Below are 20,536 nucleotides of genomic sequence, written 5' to 3'. Positions count from 1 at the left end.
GATCTCCCTTGCAGAGGGCTTCAGACGCCGGGTTGCCCTGTCGCCATCTTGCCGCGTCCCATATTTCTTCCCTTGTTTTTAATGGCTGAAATAGTATTTCAGTATATGGTATACCTATTATTGACAGCATTTGTGCTTTATAAGTTTTTGCTATTATAAAAAAACACTTCAGTAAACATCCTTGCATATAAATTCTTGTACATCTGGTAAAAATTTGTGTCAAAAATTCTTTGATGTGGGATTATCACATTTTGACTAATGATTTCAGTTGTCTTTACACATCTAACCCCCACACTATATTCTGTTGTTTTTCCTGTAGGTGAAGATCAAGTGGACGAGATGTCATCTGTCTACACTGGGCCATTTAGCAGAAATTGCAACTTCAGGGCTCTGACGAGGCTGTTTAGGAGCTTTGTCCCAGTCCAGTTAATGACTGTTGTTCTTGAAACCCACCAGGTAAGGAGACCAGGAAATTCAGATTTTCATCTTCTAGATTAGTTGTAGAAATTTATATGACTGCTGAGGCCTTGCAGATAACAAATATTAGTGAAGTGAGCGTGATAGTTACCAACTAGAGACTGAGACATACTCTGATGAGAGCAGTTGTTGACTCACAAGAATGTATACCCAGTATTGCCAGATCTTCTGATTTTTTTTTTTTTAAGAATTGAGAAATCTGTCCATTTTTGTATGTTGGCTTCAGTTGTTTAAAATATCATGTAAGCCAGACAAAAGATATATCTGTTGGTTGAGTGTGGCTTATGGGCTATATCCAAATGATTGTGACCTCAGCTTTAAATGATAAAAATAAATACCCTTTCAAAAAGAGCAGTAACTGTCATGTCTTAGGAGGTCTCTGTAAGGCTTAACTATAGAGCAGGTTCATAGCTTGGTTAAGATACAGAAGGAAGATTATGGGAAGGCTTTTGTTGTTATTGCTAGTTCTCTAAACTCTGATAGTAAGTTTTCTGTATTGGTCTTTTACTTACATAAAGCCCCTTTAAAGAGTTTAATTAGTTTTACTTCAAAAAAAAAACTTGCATATGGTTTACAAAATGTGTATAGTTCAACAGGCCTTAACAAGTAGTCTCCATCTTCACAGTCACATCAATATATCATCAAAAGACTAAAGTTGATATATGAAGCAATAACACTATTATAAGCTTATTATATGGAGACATGGGGAAAATGCAAAGAATTAAAAACAGAAACAGTATATAACAATATTTGTAGGATTATCTCAATAATGGGTAACAATGGAGGTCTCTAGGAGGAGGAACTAGCTGAAAAAGTTTAGGGGAATAATTTACCTTAAATTTGTTGTGCCTTTAGAATTTGGAACTAGGCAACTATTAAACTGGCACATTACTAACATATTAAAGTGAAGTAAAAACACTTCGAAAGTGATCTAAGTGCAGAATCCTAGATATTTAAAATGTGCCTTCCCAAAATATTTATTAATAGCTTTCCTATGACTAAAAATAAAAATAAAAAGATTATCTCTGAGAAGATGAATTGGGGATAGGAGTGTGTTGCAAGAGACTGTAATCGCTGCCTATAAATCTTTCTTTTGGCTTATTTTTTGTAAAATAGATATAACATAAAATTCACCCTTTAAACCATTTTTAAGTGGCATTAAGTACATTGTTATTGTTGCACAACCATCACCAACATTTATCTCTAGAACTTTTTCATCATCCCAAACAGAAACTTTGTATTAAGCAGTAACTCCCAATTACCCACACCCCCAACCCTAGTAATTATTGTTTTACTTTTTGTCTCTATGAATTTGACCTCATATAAATAGAATTATATAATACCATCTTTTTGCATCTGGTTTATTTTACTTAGCATAAGGTTTTCAAGATTCATTCATGTTGTGGCATGTACCAGAATTTCATTCCACTGTATGTTATATACTATAGTTTGGTTATCCATTTGTCAGTGAACATTTGGGTTGTTTCTGCCTTTTGGCTGTTGTGAATAATGCTGCTGTGAACATGGGTGTACAAATATCTGTTCAAATCCCTGCTTTCAGTTTTTCTGGGCATATACCAATTAATTGATGAATTAAGTAGTAATTCTATGTTTTTTTTTTTGAGAAACCCCACCTTACTGTATTCCACAGAAGTTACACCATTTTACATTCTCACCAACAAAGAATAAGGGTTTCAGTTTCTCTACCTCCTCACTGACATTTGGTGTTTTCTCTCTCTCTATTTTTTTTTTTTTTATAATAGCCGGCCTAATGGATGTGAAGTAGTATTTCATTTTTGGTTTTGATTTGCATTTCCCTAATAACTAGTGACATAGAGCAGGGGTCCCCCATCCGCAGGCCACAGACCAGTACCAGTCCATGACCTGGTAGGAACTGGGCTGCACAGTAGGAGGTGAGCAATAGGTGAGAGAGTGAAGCTTCATCTATATTTGCAGCTGCTCCTCATCACTCACATTACTGCCTGAGCTCTACCTCCTATCAGATCAGCGGCAGCATTAGATTCTCATAGGAGTGCGAACCCTATGGTGAACTGCACATGTGATGGATCTACGTTATACACTCCTTATGAGAATCTAATACCTACCTGATGATCTGAGGTGAAGCTGAAGTGGTGATGCTAGTGCTGAGGAGCAGCTGCAAATACAGATTAACGTTAACAGCGAGGTTTGACTGCACAGAGACCATAATACATCAATTGCTTGCAGACTCATATCAAAACCCTATCAGTGAGTGGCAAGTGAGTTGATGTACTTCAAATGTACAGCTGCATCTGATGGCAGGCTTTAAGTCAGAATCCAACAATTATTTTAATTTATTAAAATTACCTTATTTACTACTTTCATTCATGCCTCTTTAAGATGGTGAGTTATATAATATAACTATTTAATTATATATTACAATATACTAATAATAGAAATAAAGTGCACAATAAATGTTATACACTTGAATCATCCCAAAACCATCTCCTTCCTACCCCTAGTCCTTGGAAAAATTGTCTCCCACAAAACTGATCCATGATGTCAAAAACGTTTGAGACTGCTGACATAGAGTATCATGGGCCATTTATATAACTTCTTTTAGAGAAATATCTGTTCAATTGTTTGCCCATTTTTTAATCAAGTTGTTAAGAGTTTTTTGTTGCAGGAGTTCTCTATATATTCTGGATATTAATCCCTTATTAGATATGTAATTTGCAAATATTTTCTCCCATTCTATGGGTTGCCTTTTGACACTATTGATAATAGCCTTTGATGCACAAAAGGTTTTGATTTTGATGAAGTCCAATTTGTCTATTTTTTATTTTATTATCTGTCTTTGGTGTCATATTTAAGAAATCATTGCCAAATCCAATGTCATGAAACTTTTCTGTGAGAAGATGGGAAAGCTTTTATCTCCATGGTAATGCTATGGCTCAGATAATCACAAAGATTTAACTACTCTGAGTCATCAAGCAGAAAAGCAGACCATTTGAAGACACAGCCTATCCGGTGGAAGAACTTATCCTCTCCAAGCTTATGCAAGAGTACCTGTCTAAAAATAAACTAACAAAACAAGTGAGAATCTCTGCCTGTGACTTTGCAGTGATGACTTTAGTGATTCATAATAAATATTATGAAAAGTCTGTTGGGTAATAAGGATTTGCTAGTGCTCCATACTATCCAGGGCAGAGGCCTTCAGTTTTAAATGATAAATAAGAGTTACTCATCTATAGCCGGTTGTGGTAGCGCGCGCCTGTAGTTCCAGCTACTAGGAAGGCTGAAGTGGAAGGATCACCGGAGCCCATCAGGTCGAGTGGCCACTGCACTCCAGTCTGAGCAACAGAGTGAGACCCCAACTCAAAAAAAAAAAAAAGTTACTGTCTGAAATTTGGTTCCTGAACTTTAAGTTGACAATCTACAGCCACTAACTGCCTAGTACAACACTCAATTTGGGTGCCTTTCTCAGCCTCTTCTTTGGTAGCTGGAAAGCAGTGGTGGAGAAATCTTGGTCTTTCTGCAGCCTCATCTCTGTATGAAGTCCTAGAAGCTGCCCAGCTGGTCATAGAGTCCTTGGATAGCATTCTGGTAGACAGCACCTTCATCAAGGTAGGGTGGCAAGAGAAAGCCAAAAACTACTCCCTTCACTTGTTTCTGGCCTACCACAGCCTGTATTTATAGTGCCCCAAGATATATATGAAACATGGATGTCTTCCTGAGGCACAAAGCTTTTTGTTATGAAAGGTCTTCAGTCTAGTCTAGCATTCTCCTACTTAGTTGTAACCTAAGCAGAAAAGCAGCTTTCATTTCTGCCAAAATCAGGCATGGCTAATTTAGGGTCTTCCTTGTAGATTTTATCACCACTTAGGCCCCCAATGGTTTATCCTGGGTGATTCTTTGTGATTGCCTTTTCTTTAACTTTCAGGGGGATCAAATTAGGTATTTTGAAGTTTCTTGTACAAATAAGCAGAATTTCATTGAAGGTAGTCAGTGGGAAACTGAAATGAATATATTTACACAAAATATACATGTATATTTTGTATTTATCAGTTAAATCTCTATCACAGTTCTGTGAGGCGGTTATCATTAGCTTTCTTTTACAGATTAGGAAACTGAAAATGATGTTACTTGCTAGTATACAACAGGCCAGAGGTTTAAATTGGTGACTTTCTACCACCAGCATCATCCTTCCTTGGTTAGGTGCAAAGGCCTGTGACAGAGCTCACCCTTGATTGTGAGTGTATATACTGGGGGAATAAGGAAAAAGAAGACAGTAGTCTTTCTGAGCAGTTTGAAAATCACTGGATTGTGGTATTTTTTAAAAGTCCCTTAAGATTCTGGCATTCTAGGAGATGACAGAGCATGAATGCCTCAGACCTTAAAGCCTGGATCAGAAATTTATTTCCTGTCATGAAGTACTTATAACAATGCACCTGAGGGCCATTAGTGAGCTAGAGTACCTCCTGGGCTGTTTGAAAGAACTGCTGTCTCTGAAAAGCAAAGAAGTATTTTATGTTAATATTGGGGACAAAACAAAAAATCTTACACCTATATATTTTAAACAGGCTTGTGGGTAGGCTAATAGCAAGAGGTTTAAGAGCGACCAAAAGTTGCCAATAAAGCTTTTTAGTACAGCAAAATGAACAAAGATTAAGACTCTAACAGGACTTTATAAGAACTATAAGGACACACTGCCATTATTAAAATCCTGGTTCTGTCCCTTAATGGTTGTACGACTTGAGCAAGTCATAATATCTTTGATCTTGCTTCTTTATTTTAAACACTGGGCTAACAATCATACCTACATTTGTGGGCTGTTTTGAGGATTAAATGAGACAAGTGGTTAGAGCAATGCTTGGCATATAGTAAGTGCTCAGCGTATGTTGACTATTATTGCCTGTAGTCTTCACAAAGTTCCTGTGAGATAGTAACTTAAATATTTTACAGTTTTAGAGTTGAAGAAATGAGGCTCGGTTGCAGTGTGCCTCACATCTCTCAAGCGGCAGAGCTAGGACTTAAATCTAGGCCTCTGGGACTCGTCAATGTTCTTTCCACTGACCCATCTTCAGCAGGCAGCTGTCCATAAATCTGCCTGCCCCTTACCCGTGGCACACGCACACACTTGAAAAAACCTCACCACCTCCAGCTAGACATCAGTAACCATTTTCATTTAGCCTTATGGATAAAAAAAACCTATCTTCATTTCCTATTTATCACAGCACTCATGGGTCAGTCTCTGGCCTAGGACTGATGGGAATAAAAGACTGAGAGAAAAGCACTACTTCAGGCCTGTGTTTGTGAGTCCGGCTGCCACTTTCCATATACCATTTCTTATCCCTCACAGGCAATATCAGAGAATGTGATCAGCCTTCCTAGAAGCTGCTGGGCCTCTCCAACCAGCAGACAGCTTTTGTGGAAACTTGGTGTACTAGCTAAGGAGTCTATTTCATGTATATGGCTTATGTACATTTTCAATAAATGCCTAAAATTCATGCATTTCTGATCTTAAGAGAAGGTGAGGGAGCAAACCACATTACACAGTTTATCAAAGTTATAATTTATATTTGTGAAGCAAATTTTTTTTCTTTTTTTTTGGGTCGGAGTCTCACTCTGTTGTCCAGGCTGGAATGCAGTGGCATGCTCATGGCCACAACAACCTTGACCTGCTGGGCTCCAAGGATCCTTCTTCCTCAGCCTTCCAAGTAGCTGGAATACAGGCATGCACCACCGTGCCCAGCTAATTTTTTGATTTATTGTAGAGATGAGGTTTTGCCAAGTTGCTCAGGCTGGTCTTGAATCCGTGGACTCAAGCAATCTTCTCACCTCAGTCTCCCAAAGTGCTGGGATTATAGGTGTGAGCCACAGCACCCAGCCAGCAAATTTCTTTGACAAACTATTCTTTCACCGACAACACTTATAAAGTTGGAGGAAAAAAATAAGCTGAACTGAATATCTGACATGTCCACCAGGTAGAGGAGAGTGGTGGAAGAGTCTTTTAGCTTTTTACCAGTTCTGGAAGCCCCTCTTCCAATTTCGTGTTTAAGAATCCTCCTTCCCTTCAGAACATAACTGCAGTGTCAATCTTTCACCAGTAGGTGCCCCCATCACACCAGCTTTGGGAACTGGATGTCCAGTAAAAAATTCAGTAAAAGCCAGGGCTGTGCTTTTTTAATCAACTCTCAAACTAACATTCTGTGTTGGAAAGCACATGGGGCACAGGCACTCAATTTCAAAACTGGTAGAGATATTAACTGCCCTCCAGAAAAGATGAATTAATCTGTCATACCATAGGTAGCATACCAAAAATCTTCATAAATTGTTCTACACACTGAGACCCTGCATTTCTACTTCTAGAGCATTATCCTAGGACAATAGGATAGTTTCACAAAAACATTTAATCAAGGAGTTAACTCAGAGTTATTACAATGGAATTCTAGGTAGCCATTAAAAAAATGTATATGTAAATAAATAAAATTTCCAGTGAAAGAGGTCCACAAGGAGAGGACACAAACCTCTGGGTCCAGAGTGCTTGAATCCCAGCTTTTTTGCTTCCTAGTTATGTAAACTTGAGTAAATTATTTAACATCCCTGTGCTTGGGATAACAGCATACATATCTCATAGGATTGTTGTAAAAATAAATGAGGTTATACATTCACAGTACTGTATATTTGTTGTGTGAAGTATGAAAGGATACAGAATAGTATGTATATTTTGAATCCACTTCTGTAGGAAAAAGTACACAAAACTATACATAGGCTTGGAACAACCTGAGGCTATATGGAAAAATGTTTATCTGTGGCTACTGAGATTAACAAATTAGGTTTTACCAAATACTTTTCTGTGTGTGGACCAGAATTTTTTTTAATATCCAGCATATTACTTTTATAATTAGAAAAAAACTCTATTTAAAATTAGCTCTTAACTCATTTGCAACCGCTGACACGAATTTACGTCATCCCAAATTCTGCTCCTGGCTGCCGCTGATGTGAATTTACATCTTGGTGCATTCTGTTTCAAAATGCTGCAACATTGTCATATGTATGTGCTATTATATTTTGCTTGAAAATGAATAGGCAGGGAGAGAGGTTAATTGAGATAATTATCTGATATCAACTGTGCAATGTAGTTACCAATTTACATAGTTGGTAAAAATTGCAAGTTAGTCATTGTTTTGTTGCGATTAGTGTTGTATACTTGTATTTTGATATTTTAGGGCATTCAAACTTCGATGTTAAAAATAATTTGCTGGTCGGGTGCAGTGGTTCAACCTGTAATCCCAGCACTTTGGGAGGCTGAGGCAAGAGGATTGCTTGAGCCTAGGGGTTTGAGACCAGCCTGGGCAACTTGGTGAGACTTCACCTCTACAATAAATCACGAAAAAACTAGTCAGGCATGGTGGCGTGTGTCTGTAGTTCCAGCTACTTGGAAGACTGAGGCGGAAAGATCACCTATCCCAGCAGGTCGAGGCTGCGGTGCCATTGCATTCCAGCCTGGGTGACAAGAGTGAGACTCCAACTCAAAGAAATAATAATAATTTGCCATAATTATGGAAAATGAAGAAATACATACTGATGAGATTTCCAAGTTCAAAGGGGAATCCAGTGAACTTAGTAGGTGTCAAGCTATTTCCAAATGATGCTCAAAGTATAAGTGAAGTTGTCGGACTATTTATTGTAGATTATTTTGTTGAAATGATTGCAACTGAAACTAACAGGTATTATGATCAGATGCATCACAGATGTAAATGTCCAAGGAAATAAAAAAAGTGGAACAATACTACAGTGTCCGAGATGAAAAAATTTCTAGCATGAACTATTTTGATGGGACAAGTGAAGAAAACCACAATACACGATTACTGGTCAACAGTTCATCAATTGCAATGCCTTTCTTTTAAAAAAAAATAATGACATGAAATAGATTCCTACAAATTTTACAGTTTTTGCATTTTTCAAATAATGCAGAAATGCAGTCAAATCCAAACAGATTATGCAAAATTGAACCCACAATAAATTGTTTTAAATAAGCTCAACACTGTGTACAAACCTGAGCAAGAACTTTTCTTGGATGAATCTATGATACCTCATCATGGAAGACTGTCTTCTGGGGTTTATCATCGGAATTAAAATACAAAGTACAGATAATCAGAGTGGTGTCTGGGGAAGATACTGGATATGTCTGCAACTTTCAGCTGTATTGTCAAAAAGGTGACAATTTAGAAAAGACCACTTAACTTGTAAAATAATGATAGAAGTTTGCGGCAACCAGCTTCAGGTTTTCATTTTCACCTGTTCTTGGTATTAGGAAAGTGAAAAATTTGCCGGTTGCGAATGTATTAAGTTTGGGCAGTGTTTAATCCTATAAATGTAGCTTCTATAAGATCTGGTCCTATGTGTAACCAGAACTGTAGAACCTAATTTGGAATTGAAACACTGCAACTTAAAGCCCCTTCCTCAGGAGGAAAGTTCCCCCCAAGTATACTGCCAACTTCAGCTGTAAGGCCCTGAGGACAACTTGAAACTAACAGTGTTGGTAGGTTCCTTCTTACCCAGCTGAGCTCCAAAACTATGGGAGCTTAATGCTCCAGTCCTGAGAGACAAATTAAGGACTTGGGCAAGTCACTCAACCATTTCTACAACTGTATAAAATGAAAAAATAGCTACTTTTAAGGATGTTGTGAAAATTCAAAGATTCCACGCCTCAGTTTCCTTGCCTTTATTTCAATACTATTATTATTATTTTGCTTTTTGAGTCAGAGCCTCACTCTGTCATCCAGGCTGGAGTGCAGTGGCGCACTCATGACTCACCACAACCTCGACCCTTCTGCCTCAGCCTCCCAAGCAGCTGGTACTACAGGCGTGTGTCACTACACCTGGATAATTTTTTGATTTTTTTGTAGAGATGAGGTCTCACTATGTTGCCCAGGCTGGTCACAAACTCCTGGACTCAAGCAGTCCTCCTGCTTTGGCCTCTCAAATTGCTGGGATTATAGGCATGAGACATTGCTCCCAGCCATTCCTCACCTTTAAAATGGGAGAAATTAGTAACTTCTTCATAAGGTTTTCTGAGGACTAAATTAGGGAAAGCCTAGATTAAGTGCTCAATAAATGACAGATACTGTTTTACTAAGGGTCATTTCCCTGTACCAAGAGCACTCCCCTTGCTCTCAAGGATAGCCAAAGCCATTGCCTTCTCCTGGATGGGTGCGGCTGGAGGCTCCCCCTTGGGCTTCAACTTCAGAACTCTGCAGAAATGGGCCTGGACCACGAGGCCTCTGAGACCTCAGTCTGCACACACTGTTCTTTCGGCTGATGCTCCCACCTTTTGGAAGCCAAGGCTGCCAACTTGGCCTCTTGCAAAACACACATTCCATTCATAAGTGCGTTTGTGCATTTTTCCTCCCACACCCTTCTAGGCAGCCAATGCAGAACTGCCAAGGCAGCTGCTGGAGAAACAGCTTCTCATTTGGGGGGAAAAAGCAACTCCAAGGATTTTTACTGAACTCATGGTTTAGGCTTTGAGCACAGCTCCCATTTTCTGACCTCCCTGCCCATAGTGGTGGTGTTCATCTCCATTTCCTTTGCTCATCTCTTCCCTATTATCAAGGAACCCCATTAATGGAAATTTGAAAAATCCAGAAAAATTAAAATCATATCTAATTCCACCACCCAGAGTCAGACTACCAGTATTTTATAATTTTCTACCAATTATTTTCACAGTGATGTAAATGTCATTATTCAAAAGCAGAGTTTTTAATTGCTGTATAATATTCCAGCATCTATGGTGTGCCATAATTTCTAAACAGGACCCTGTTGTTGTCACTGAAATTGTTCCCAAATGATACTGCCGATTATATCCTTGCACATATACCCCTGGCAGATATTTATTTAGGAAAAGTGTCTAAGTGATATTATTGGGTTAAAAAGTATGAGCACAGGGCTCTTTAAACTCTAGAAAGGTTTTTACTCCGTTTACTAGTATAGATTTGTGTCAAGTCTTTGCCAATCTGACAGGTTTTTTAAAAAAAGTTTTTCATTGTTGGTTTAATATCTGTTTGTTTGAATACCCTTTAGATTGGCATCTAGCTCTCTAACGGAAGCTTTTTGGCCAATTATTTCTCTTCAGTGAGTTTGTGCATATCCTTAGCCTGTTTTTCTTGAAAAGCCAAGTACTTTTCAATATGAAAATTTTAAGGGCTCCTTACAGATTAAGTATAATTTCCATTTTATAAATTATTGCAAAAGTGTTTCTAGTTTGCTTTTAAGGTACATAACTTTTAGAAGTTTATTCTTTTCTTTTGTAGTTTCTTCTATTTGCTTTTATGATTGGAAAGTCTTTAATGTGTCCTTGCCATGGACAGGGCTTAAAAAAAAAAAGAAAGAAAGAAAGAAAAGAAATCCCTAAGTGATCCAAAGATTAAAAAAAATTTTTTTTTAAGTCAGAGTCTCGCTCTGTCACCCGGGCTGGAGGGCAGTGGCACACTCACGGCCACTATAGCCTCAATCTGCTGGGCTCAGGTGATCCTTCCACCTCAGTCTTCCAAGTAGCTAGAACCACAGGCATGTGCTACCGTGCCCAGCTGATTTTTTATTTATTGTAGAGACAAGGTCTTGCCATGTAACTCAGACTGATCTCGAATCCCTGAGCTCAGGCAATCCTCTTGACTCCACCTCCCAAAGTGGCATGAGCCACCATGCCCGACTCAGAGATCAATTTAATACTCACTGACAAGCTTGTATATTTCTTTCTTTCTTTCTTTTTTTAAGTTGGAGTCTCACTCTGTCACCCAGACTGGAGTGCAGTGGCTGCTCCTGGCCACCGCAGCCTCGACCTGTTGGGCTCCGGCGTTCCTTCCGCCTCAGCCTTCCAAGTAGCTGGAACTACAGGTGCGTGCTACCACACCCGGCTAATTTTTTTGATTTATTGTAGAGATGAGGTCTTGCCAAGTTGCCCAGGCGGGTGTCGAACCTGCGGGCTCAGGCAATTCACTCACCTCAGCCTCCCAAAGTGCGGGATTACAGGCTGAGTCACCGAGCCCGGCTAAGCTTGTTTATTTCTAATTATTTCTAGACTTTCTAGCCTTTTTCTTCTTGGAATTTGTTTTGGCATATGGTAACTTTTCCCCAAATATTTATATTTTAGTTATCTTTACTTGCCCAATAAGGAATATGCTCCTTTATTACATAAATCCATGCATATACTAGAGCCAGTATCCGTGTTTTCTTCATCATGCACTACTACCATGTTTTATAGCTCTGAATTTGGATATATTTTAGCAGCCTTGCCCCAGGTAAGCACGGGGCCCATGGAGTCCCCATCAATTACAAAACACTGTAGAATTAATATGCTTTGTTATTGACTGCATGAATGCTGCTATGTTCCACTAGGACTTTTTAGCATCCTGAGTCAAGAGATGGGATCAGTGTCAGAACACTGCATAGAAAGAATGTTAAAACTCAGGTAGGAGCCTTCCGGCTTTGGTATGGCATTCTCAGAAGTCAACGTATAGGAAGGGAAATGGAGAGGTTAGACAGGCTCCCTAACTTTTCCTTCCCAGGCAAAACTCAAGAGCTAGAGGGATGACTTTCAGAATCAACCCAGCCATGTGCTTTGGAAACTGTATTTGAAAGGAGGGAAGAAGCCGGGGCCGAGGACTTCTCCTGTACTATAATTGTGTAAAGCTGCTTGCCCCTCTTCTAACTGAAAATTGTGTTTAGCACTGTGACAACAGTTTGAATCGCTCCAGGCTCTGTACAAACCCCTAAATCCATATCTCCACTTTGTTATTCCCCAAACTTGTTTGTAAGGCCCTGGCTGGGCCCAGTACCTCAGAAGGGCTAGAGCACAGAAGAAACAAGCCCAAGAGCCTGGGGAATGTTTTGGAAGTATGCTTTTTAAGTGAGAAAAAGTCATTCCCTAGATTTCCTGCCAGCCCCCAGCTAGTCCTGATCTTGGTAATAAGGGAGGAAAAGAAAAAAGTCTACTTCATTGAGGAAATCTCAGAAAGCTCTCCCTAACTAGAAAATATGGCCGTGACTCCAGGGTTTTTGCAAATGAAAAGAAAAAGCAGTCTACTCTCACTGTACTTACTCATTTTGCAAACTAGTCATGTGAATCTAAGGAATCTATGGGAGGCCATTAGAGCCTCCATTAAAGAAATATATAAGATGGCCAGTCAGTAGCTTTCCTGAGCATAAACAATAACTAGGCAGAAAATACAATGGAAGGAAGCTAAAGGTCATAAATGGCCTGCTGTAACCAGACTTCTGGAGTGTAAGAGGCAGATGGGAGTCTCAGGGATCAGGTTAGTCAGAGCTTCTCCCACCATTCCCACGTTGACACAGAGGGAAGTTGAGCCCTTAAGAGCCGCTATGACTCACACAAAGTCACATATGACCATGCCAATCCCCCTCTCCTATTCTCTGGATTCCCGGCATGCTCACCTAACATTCCTTTGGAAAACCTTTTGAGAGCCTGTAATGATTGAGCACTTAGTGTCTTGGGTGCTTTTAAGGACTTTCTTTTAAATCTTAACACTTTAGCGGCAGTAAGAGTCTCTTAATTTTACAGACGAGTAAAAGGAAACATAGAGCTTCATTAACTTGTCAAAGGTTACACAGCAGTGATACCTAACAGTTAAAGCCAGGTTCAGCTGGGCTCGGTGGCTCAGCCTGTAATCCCGTGCCTTGGGAGGCTGAGGTGAGTGGATTGCCTGAGCCCGCGGGTTCGAGACCCGCCTGGGCAACTTGGCGAGACCTCATCTCTACAATAAATCAAAAATTAGCCGGGTGTGGTAGCGCGCGCCTATAGTTTCAGCTACTTGGAAGGCTGAGGTAGAAGGATCGCCAGAGCCCAGAGCCAGTCGAGGCTGTGGTGGTTGGGAGTGGCCACTGCCCTCCAGTCTGGGTGACATGAGACTCCAACTCAAAAATAAATAAATAAAAAGCCAGGTTCAGCTCCTCTCCTTTGCCTCAATCACTGCCATGCTGTTTGACCTAGAGGCCATGCATTTAACTCAGTGCTCAGATTAGCTTTTTATTTCTCATGGGAATTCACATCCATTGCTAAATTAAGACTATTTAGGTAGTGACACTGTGAGGATGCTTTGCTCTTTGCTGGGACCCCCAAAGTACACCCCACCAAGCTTGCTGTGTCAACACTCATATTTAGGGTCTCAGGATCCAGTACTATCTGGTTTATTTTTCTAAAGCACAGGAATTGTTATTCAGTATCATGTTAGTAGAAGCTCCCAGTGGGTAAATCTTGCCCCAGAATAAAGTCACTGGTATTTTTTTGTAGAAATGTCAATAGTCAAGTAAACAAATTTATTAAATCCAACAGCAGGTAACCTTCCAAATTAAAAAAAAAACCAAAAACATTAAAAGAAAAAATCATGTAGACAAAGACAAAAATGTGTGTAACAAGTTAATAAAAATATTCAAAGGGCCATTTGGAGAGTGCAACAGTGCAGAGAATACAAACAAAAGTATTAACTTTTGTCAAGTTCGTACAACCTCAAGAAACAAGACACACTGGTCACAAACCAAGAGGGATCCACAAAGGTGGAGGGTCACATGAGCAGTGAACTCATCACCTAAGTGGCTTAAGGCAGGGTATCTGTGGGACCAGTTCATCCAAGCCCCATTTGCCTATTGCTTCACATTCCCCCTCTGAAACCTAGAATCATATTCATTAGTGCAACAGGTAAGAGCAATTAATCACAGACTGGGAGCTGGGGACCAGGGTCAGAGGGAAGACATTCTCCCAGAGCAAATGTATGTGTTTTGGGGGGAAAGAACCGCAACAGCTGCTGAATGGCTTCCTTTGGCAATATCCAGGATCTGTGTTGAAAGCAGCAGGGAAAGGTAGGTGGTGAAAGTCAGTATCTATGAGAGCAGGCTGGGTTTCCAAGAAGAATAGGGAATAATGCTCCAGCACCTGAATCAGAAGCAGGACCCAATGGTTACTCAAAGCTATTCGAATCATCTTAGCTTCTGCAACCAGTGCTCAAGCATCTATTTATTTTGTATTTTAAAAGGGGGAAAAAATCCTGCTGATCCTTACCAACATATGGTCCCAGTTCACATTAAACTGGACATGTGCTATAATTACAGCTTACCATGGAAATATAAACTCTGAAGGGGGTAGATGGGAATCCCCTTTGTATAACTCAGAAAACACACCGTGGAGTAAGAGGGGGATCAATGTTGCATGTCCTAAAATGAGTCCCAATTAACATAATTCAGTAACTTAATAGTCCTTTCAGCCTTTTAAACAAGATCCTGCTAGAATCCTCCAGGAAGACCTTTGTCATTCACCACAATGTTCAGGTCCCCCAAGGAAGACCTTTGTCAGTTACCGAGATGTTCAAGTCATAACTAACCAAACAAAAGAGACACAAGAAAAATAATAAAGCAAGCAACTAAAAACAAAAACAACATCTAGCAGCAGCTTCCTTCTAGGTCTTATAATTGCATAACTGGGTCTACCTTTTGGGCTTCACTACACTGGGCCTCATTTGAAATATGGCAAACCAAACAATCCTAAATATAGATCTGTTTTGGTTTGTAAACTTTTAGCCAAGTCCTTATCCTAGTAACTTCCTACCTCTGTTTATAGAGTTTGGCATAGTATATAAGGTATGAGGCCATCAAGTGAACTATGGGGTCCCACACCCTGCAGCCTTCAGCACTGAGGACTAAATTTTGGCACCAGCCCCTGGGAAATCACTACCGCTTCAAAGACTGACTAATACTGTGTGGCTTAGTCCTTTCTTACTTTCCAAGAATGCTGGTTTGTGCCTTCTTAGGGAAGTTTAATATTGAGAACAATGCCTTGTACATGCTGAGCCTGGAGGTTTTGTTAAAATTTAGATCTTCAACCCAGCTCGATATTTTTCTTCCCTTATCAGAGGGGTAGATATGGGTTCCTGCACCCAACTCACACATGTAGGTAGCACCTCAGCTGCTGAGGCAACCACTCAACTGTAGCATAACAACACTCATTAGAGGAGGCAGGGTTAAGAATGATAAATTGAAATTTGGCAAGGATGGGAGAAAGAACAATCCAGTGAAGCAACACTTCATCTCATACCAGCTTTCTAATAAGTTGCTCAAGGAACAGCAGATCACAGACAAAGCCATTTGCCAAAATTAAGTGATTTCCCAACACGTATATTGTTGTTACCCTCAGATGTTGCTGTTTTTCAAAATGGCATCCACATCCTGCCCCTCTCTACATCGCCTTGGTGTGGCATTGCTAAGTGAGAAGTGCATTGGCTTACCACGCACTTGGCCTCTTCCACAGAATTACTGCTCACCCATACCCATTAAATGGCAATCCTATTTCTAGGTTGAGAGGAACAGGGATTTTCATTCCCCAGAAGTATAAATTTAAATTCAAACCCTACACACACCTCATCTTGAATCACTTTGCAGAAAAACTGCTTTTCCTGTGGTCATGAAAGAGTCAAGCACTGGCCTCGAGCTACTGCAGAAGTTTGAAATCTTTGCTGAACCTCAGGGACTCAAACCTAGAAGGAACTTGTAAATCCTTCCCTGACTGCTCCCTTTTCTGGCTTCTCATCTGCATTTCTGTGACAAATGGATCATTAAAAATATAACCAAAAATAACTTTTTAAAAATTGCTCTTTTGTGGGGGGTAGGGAAGCTGAATAGTTAATTTAAAAACAAAACAAAATCCACCCACTCTAGTACACCTAATGCATGGACTGTCTTCTTGTAGGTCAGGGAAGAAATCTAGTTTCTCCGGAGTCTTCAGGGTCCCTCCTTTGTGCGCTTCTCTCCCATACACCCTTCTAATCTAGGTTAGAAAGAGCCTTATATCTGGCTAGAAGCAGACTGCCTTTACCTCATTCAGCCTGTACCCAATCCAGAACCGAGAAAAATGGGCTGCAAACTAGTTAGATGAAAAGGTGGTCCTTTTAAAATCTCAGTCTGGGTACCACAACTACATTGAGCCCACAGAAACTGCTTTGTAAACTTTTAGCCAAGTCCTTATCCTAGATTCATATAAGGACCTTATTTAGCTAGAACAAAACCAGACATCTGGCCTCAGACCCCCTTCAGCTTTCCAGCAGTATTGTTAACCTACTGTGGATGACTTTTAGTTTCCCATCTGCCCCTCTGAAAGGAGGAACTGTCAGGTTTGACGTTTTAAGGAATCAAATTCTAAGTATGTTCCCTATGTCAGTATCAATTTTAGAAAAACATAAACTGCTGAAACTCCTTAAATAATCATCCTTAAAGATGAGAGCCCAGAGCTGTAAGGCTACTAATAAAGGAACTCAAAACATGCAATTCCTGCCCAGGCTGAGAAATATATACCTGGGGTGAGGGGGAAGAGGGGTATAGTTAGGAGTGTTAAAACTCCAAATGTTTAACAGACAAAGTCTCATTACCTCAAGAGTATAAATATTTTTATGCATTTTTATTTAAAAGGTTCCCTTTTTAATCGGTTCCAAAGTGTTGGAAGTTGAACTATACAAGTTCCTGCCACCCACCTTTTCAGTACAGTTTTTTGAGGACATATTTTTTTCTAATGAAAAAAATAACGAGACCCCCTCTACAAAACCAGGTAGGACCAGAGTCAGCTCCTCAGGCCCCTGTGGCAGTCTGGCCAAAGCTGCCCTCATGGAGCATGTGCATGGAGGAATCTGGGGACTGGGCCCTCCCTCTTGTGAGGAAATGGCTGAGCACACTCATGTTCTCTATGAAAAGGGTCCAAATTTCAATCCAAAAGCCTCCATTATGACGTTCCCTGGCACTCTTCTTATACTTTATATATTGAAGGCAGCTCTCTCTTTTATGGCCAGTTTTAGCAGGCAAAAAAACAAAGGAATATAGATACATATATGTGTATATATATATATTTTATATAGGTAAAATATATACATATTTTATATATGTATATATACATATTTGGGGATAGGGAAAGGAGGGTCATGTAAACCTAAACAGTCATCACATTACCCCAAATGAGCCTGACATTAACAAAAAGATAATAAATAACTCCTGGGGGTCAAGTGACAACATGGGTGCAGCAAGAAGGGAAAGGGCACACGTCTAACTATTAAATACACTTTGATATTTGTTTGGCAGAGTTCAGGCCAACCCTAGGCTTCTGCACTTGCCAGACAAGTAAGCTGATGATACTCAAAGAAAAAAATTTTTTTTAATTCAAGCAGAGCTCCATACCACAGTTTTCCTTCAAGTCAGTGGGTCGGCAGGCACAGTTTCCCGACCACCAGGAACAGAAACTTTGGTTCCAAGGCAAATGAGAGGAAGGAAAAAAAAGTATTTCCACTTACAACATGAAAATACAGAAACTTCATCAACAAAGAAAGAAAACTATCAAAGACGTCTACTTCCAGCAAAACTGAGGTAGCACTGCTTTCTCTGCATTCGATGCTTAAGTGGTTCTCAGTACAATATATACTTTAAAAAAATGCTCACTTGACTGACAGGTGCAGCATGTTGACAGATAAACTCAACATGAAATGCAATAGGTCAAAGAAGGAATGAGCAAGAAGTGAGGGAAATAAGGGTTTTGGATAAATTAGCTTAAAAAGGGGCTGTCACCAGACTACACATGCTCTTGGCTGGCCTTGGCTCTCCAAGAGCTCTAAATCGCCTGGGAATTAATGCAATGTGGTTAACAGTTAACACTGCTATTCAAATCTGTGTAAATCTTCAAAAATAATCATTACAACCTAAATTCAACCATGTAAACAGCACTACACACAGTACAGACCTGCCCTGAAAAACAATATGCAAAACTGAGATCTGGCACTGTATCATTTTGTAATGTTAATTCAACCTAACAGTCCCATCCCCCCACTCACACACACACACACACACACACACAAATCTAAGTTGTGCAAGAAATGACAGGTTTATTCTATCTGAAGTCTTCAAAAAAAGATACACAACATGTAGCCATGTTCAAATATTTTGGGGGAATTTACCCCCCAAAAAAAGAAATAACCAAAAAATGAAGAAAGTGCCTAAAACATGATACAGCATTTTAGAGCCCTTTCAGATACAAGGCAGAGAAAGGTGTAAAGTAGAAAATATCCGGATCTTCAGTAATTTCCAGAAAGGTCCGATTCCTTGGTTGGCTGCAGGGCAGCGGGCAGATCCATGCTGCTGCTCCTGGGACAGAGTCACTAAGTCTGCTCCTCGGGACACAAGCCCTCGGGCCCTGAGCTGAGTGCACCTCTCCCTTCCCCTTCTCTTTTCCTTCGCTCCATTTCCCACTCCACAAAGGTATCGAAGAGACTTGGCCAGGCCTCATCTTCACTGTAGTTGCTGAGGTCGGGGCCAATCACCTGAGTGAAGTTAAGGAACATGTTCCAAGTGTCCCGGGAGATGCCCTTGATCCCCGAGGGGTTCTCTGTTAGGAAGTTTAGCCATTGGTCCAATACTGGAGGATTGTTCTGGGTAAAGACTAGTTTCCACAGGGCAATGGCTATTTCCCGATGCAGTGATCGCTGCCCTTCTTCAGAGTCCAAGCCAAACTGAAATGTAAACCGGTAGAGATCCTTGAATTTATCCTCTTGTTTGGCTTCTGTTAAGAGGCTAGGGAACCGTGCACAGATTCCATCAATGCTATCTGCACTTATTGCTCTGCAGCCATCAAAAAACTCCTTCCTGCAACAGGAAGAAAAAAGTACAATTAATAATAAAATATATAATTTACTGAGAGGCAATATTAGTGATTAAGAGAGGACTTTGAGGCTGGATGGTCTGAATTTGAATTCCAACTCCTCCACTAATTAGTCCTATTTCCTCAGCTGTCGAATGGTAGAATACCTACTTACTTCATAGTGTTTTGGTGAGGACTAAACAAGTTAGTAAACTAACTGCTTCTAACAGTGCCTGGCACATGGTAGGCAGCTGATAATGACTGATTTATTAATTCATTCATCTTCTCCAAGCTAAACTCAAGTCTCCTGCGTCCTGCCCTATTTCCCACTCTGCAATAGTGATTAAGCTGCAGATTCTTTCTCCTTCCAGAGGGGGAGGCTTCCTGATTCCTTTCTGATTCTCTGTGGGTTGTTTGTTTTGGTGACTGCCAAGGGAGACTTCTGGAGCCAAAGATTCCAGATGAACCTGGGTAACTCTGCCACCAGAGGCCAAACAAAAACTGGACCATGTTTTCTTCAGACGCCTGACCCCTACCCCTTTCTCTCCCTTGAGAAGTCAATCTACTCTTTCCTGATGTATTCTCTAAAATATCTTTCCTAACAACAACAAAAAAAAAACCTCTGTATTTTTAACATCTGGACAACACTTTGAGCTTACATCACGGTCCTCACATTGATCGTCTTTTCCGACTGCTGTACCTGCTGAAGAGGTAAGGCATCTGAGGTCTCACAGGTAACCTACCCGGGGCAGGGAGCATGTAAACTAGAATATACTTGTATGGCTCAAAGTCTGTCATTCATAACCCTGTACTCTGCAAACCACAATCTATAGGGATGCATGACCGTGACGATATGCACAACTACTGCTTGATAACCAGGGTCAGCTATCCTTGCTACACACAGGCCTGGCTGAGGGGAGGCAATATGCTAAGAAACAGAAAGGGCAACTGGCTCCCTGGAGGGACAGAGGCATATCCCAGAGGCACTTAATGTGTTGGCACTCACAGTGCCTGGCATATGACAGGTATACAATACATATCAAGTGAGTGCGTGAACTGACGTGGAGTGAAAGAAAAGTCGACAGCAGCATCGGGGGTGAGCAGCAGCGTGGCAGTAGAGCTCACCCTGGATTATTCCTCATTTAAGGAAAAGATGATTGGTATCCAGTTACTCAGAAGCTGCCTAGTAATGATAGGATATGCCTGCAATTTGACCTATAAAATAGGCAAAGGCATGTTATTCTGCAAAGAGAAACGTGGGGTACATATTAGAACCAGATATGAAGCCTTATCAAAATGCAAATGCCTGAGCCTCACCCTGGTCCTACTTAGTAGGTCTGCCGTAGAACCAGGTATACATATTTTAAACCCTTAGGAGGGTCTCAGGAGGCTTCACTG

At 40.4% G+C, this 20,536-nt stretch overlaps 2 protein-coding genes across 2 annotated transcripts in view; one reads left to right on the top strand and one right to left on the bottom strand.

The window, feature by feature from the left end:
* Positions 1 to 323: 323 nt before the first annotated feature.
* LYRM1 (LYR motif containing 1) overlaps positions 324 to 20,536 on the top strand; it is an 83,184-nt gene continuing 62,971 nt past the window's right edge. The window contains exon 1 of the mRNA XM_008057964.1: positions 324 to 456. Coding sequence (XP_008056155.1) covers positions 340 to 456 — 117 coding nt within the window. The 5' untranslated portion in view covers positions 324 to 339. The remainder of the gene's footprint in view (positions 457 to 20,536) is intronic.
* The window catches only part of DCUN1D3 (defective in cullin neddylation 1 domain containing 3), a 36,056-nt gene continuing 34,018 nt past the window's right edge, over positions 18,499 to 20,536 (bottom strand). The window contains exon 3 of the mRNA XM_008057962.2: positions 18,499 to 19,143. Within this exon, the coding sequence (XP_008056153.1) occupies positions 18,660 to 19,143 (484 nt within the window). The 3' untranslated portion in view covers positions 18,499 to 18,659. The remainder of the gene's footprint in view (positions 19,144 to 20,536) is intronic.

This window comes from Carlito syrichta, unplaced genomic scaffold (genome assembly GCF_000164805.1).
Source record: "Carlito syrichta isolate Samal-C Ts95f unplaced genomic scaffold, Tarsius_syrichta-2.0.1 Scaffold303175, whole genome shotgun sequence".
Taxonomy (NCBI): domain Eukaryota; kingdom Metazoa; phylum Chordata; class Mammalia; order Primates; family Tarsiidae; genus Carlito; species Carlito syrichta.
The sequence above is the reverse complement of the archived record's forward strand: the minus strand, read 5'-3'. Positions and strand labels throughout refer to the sequence as shown.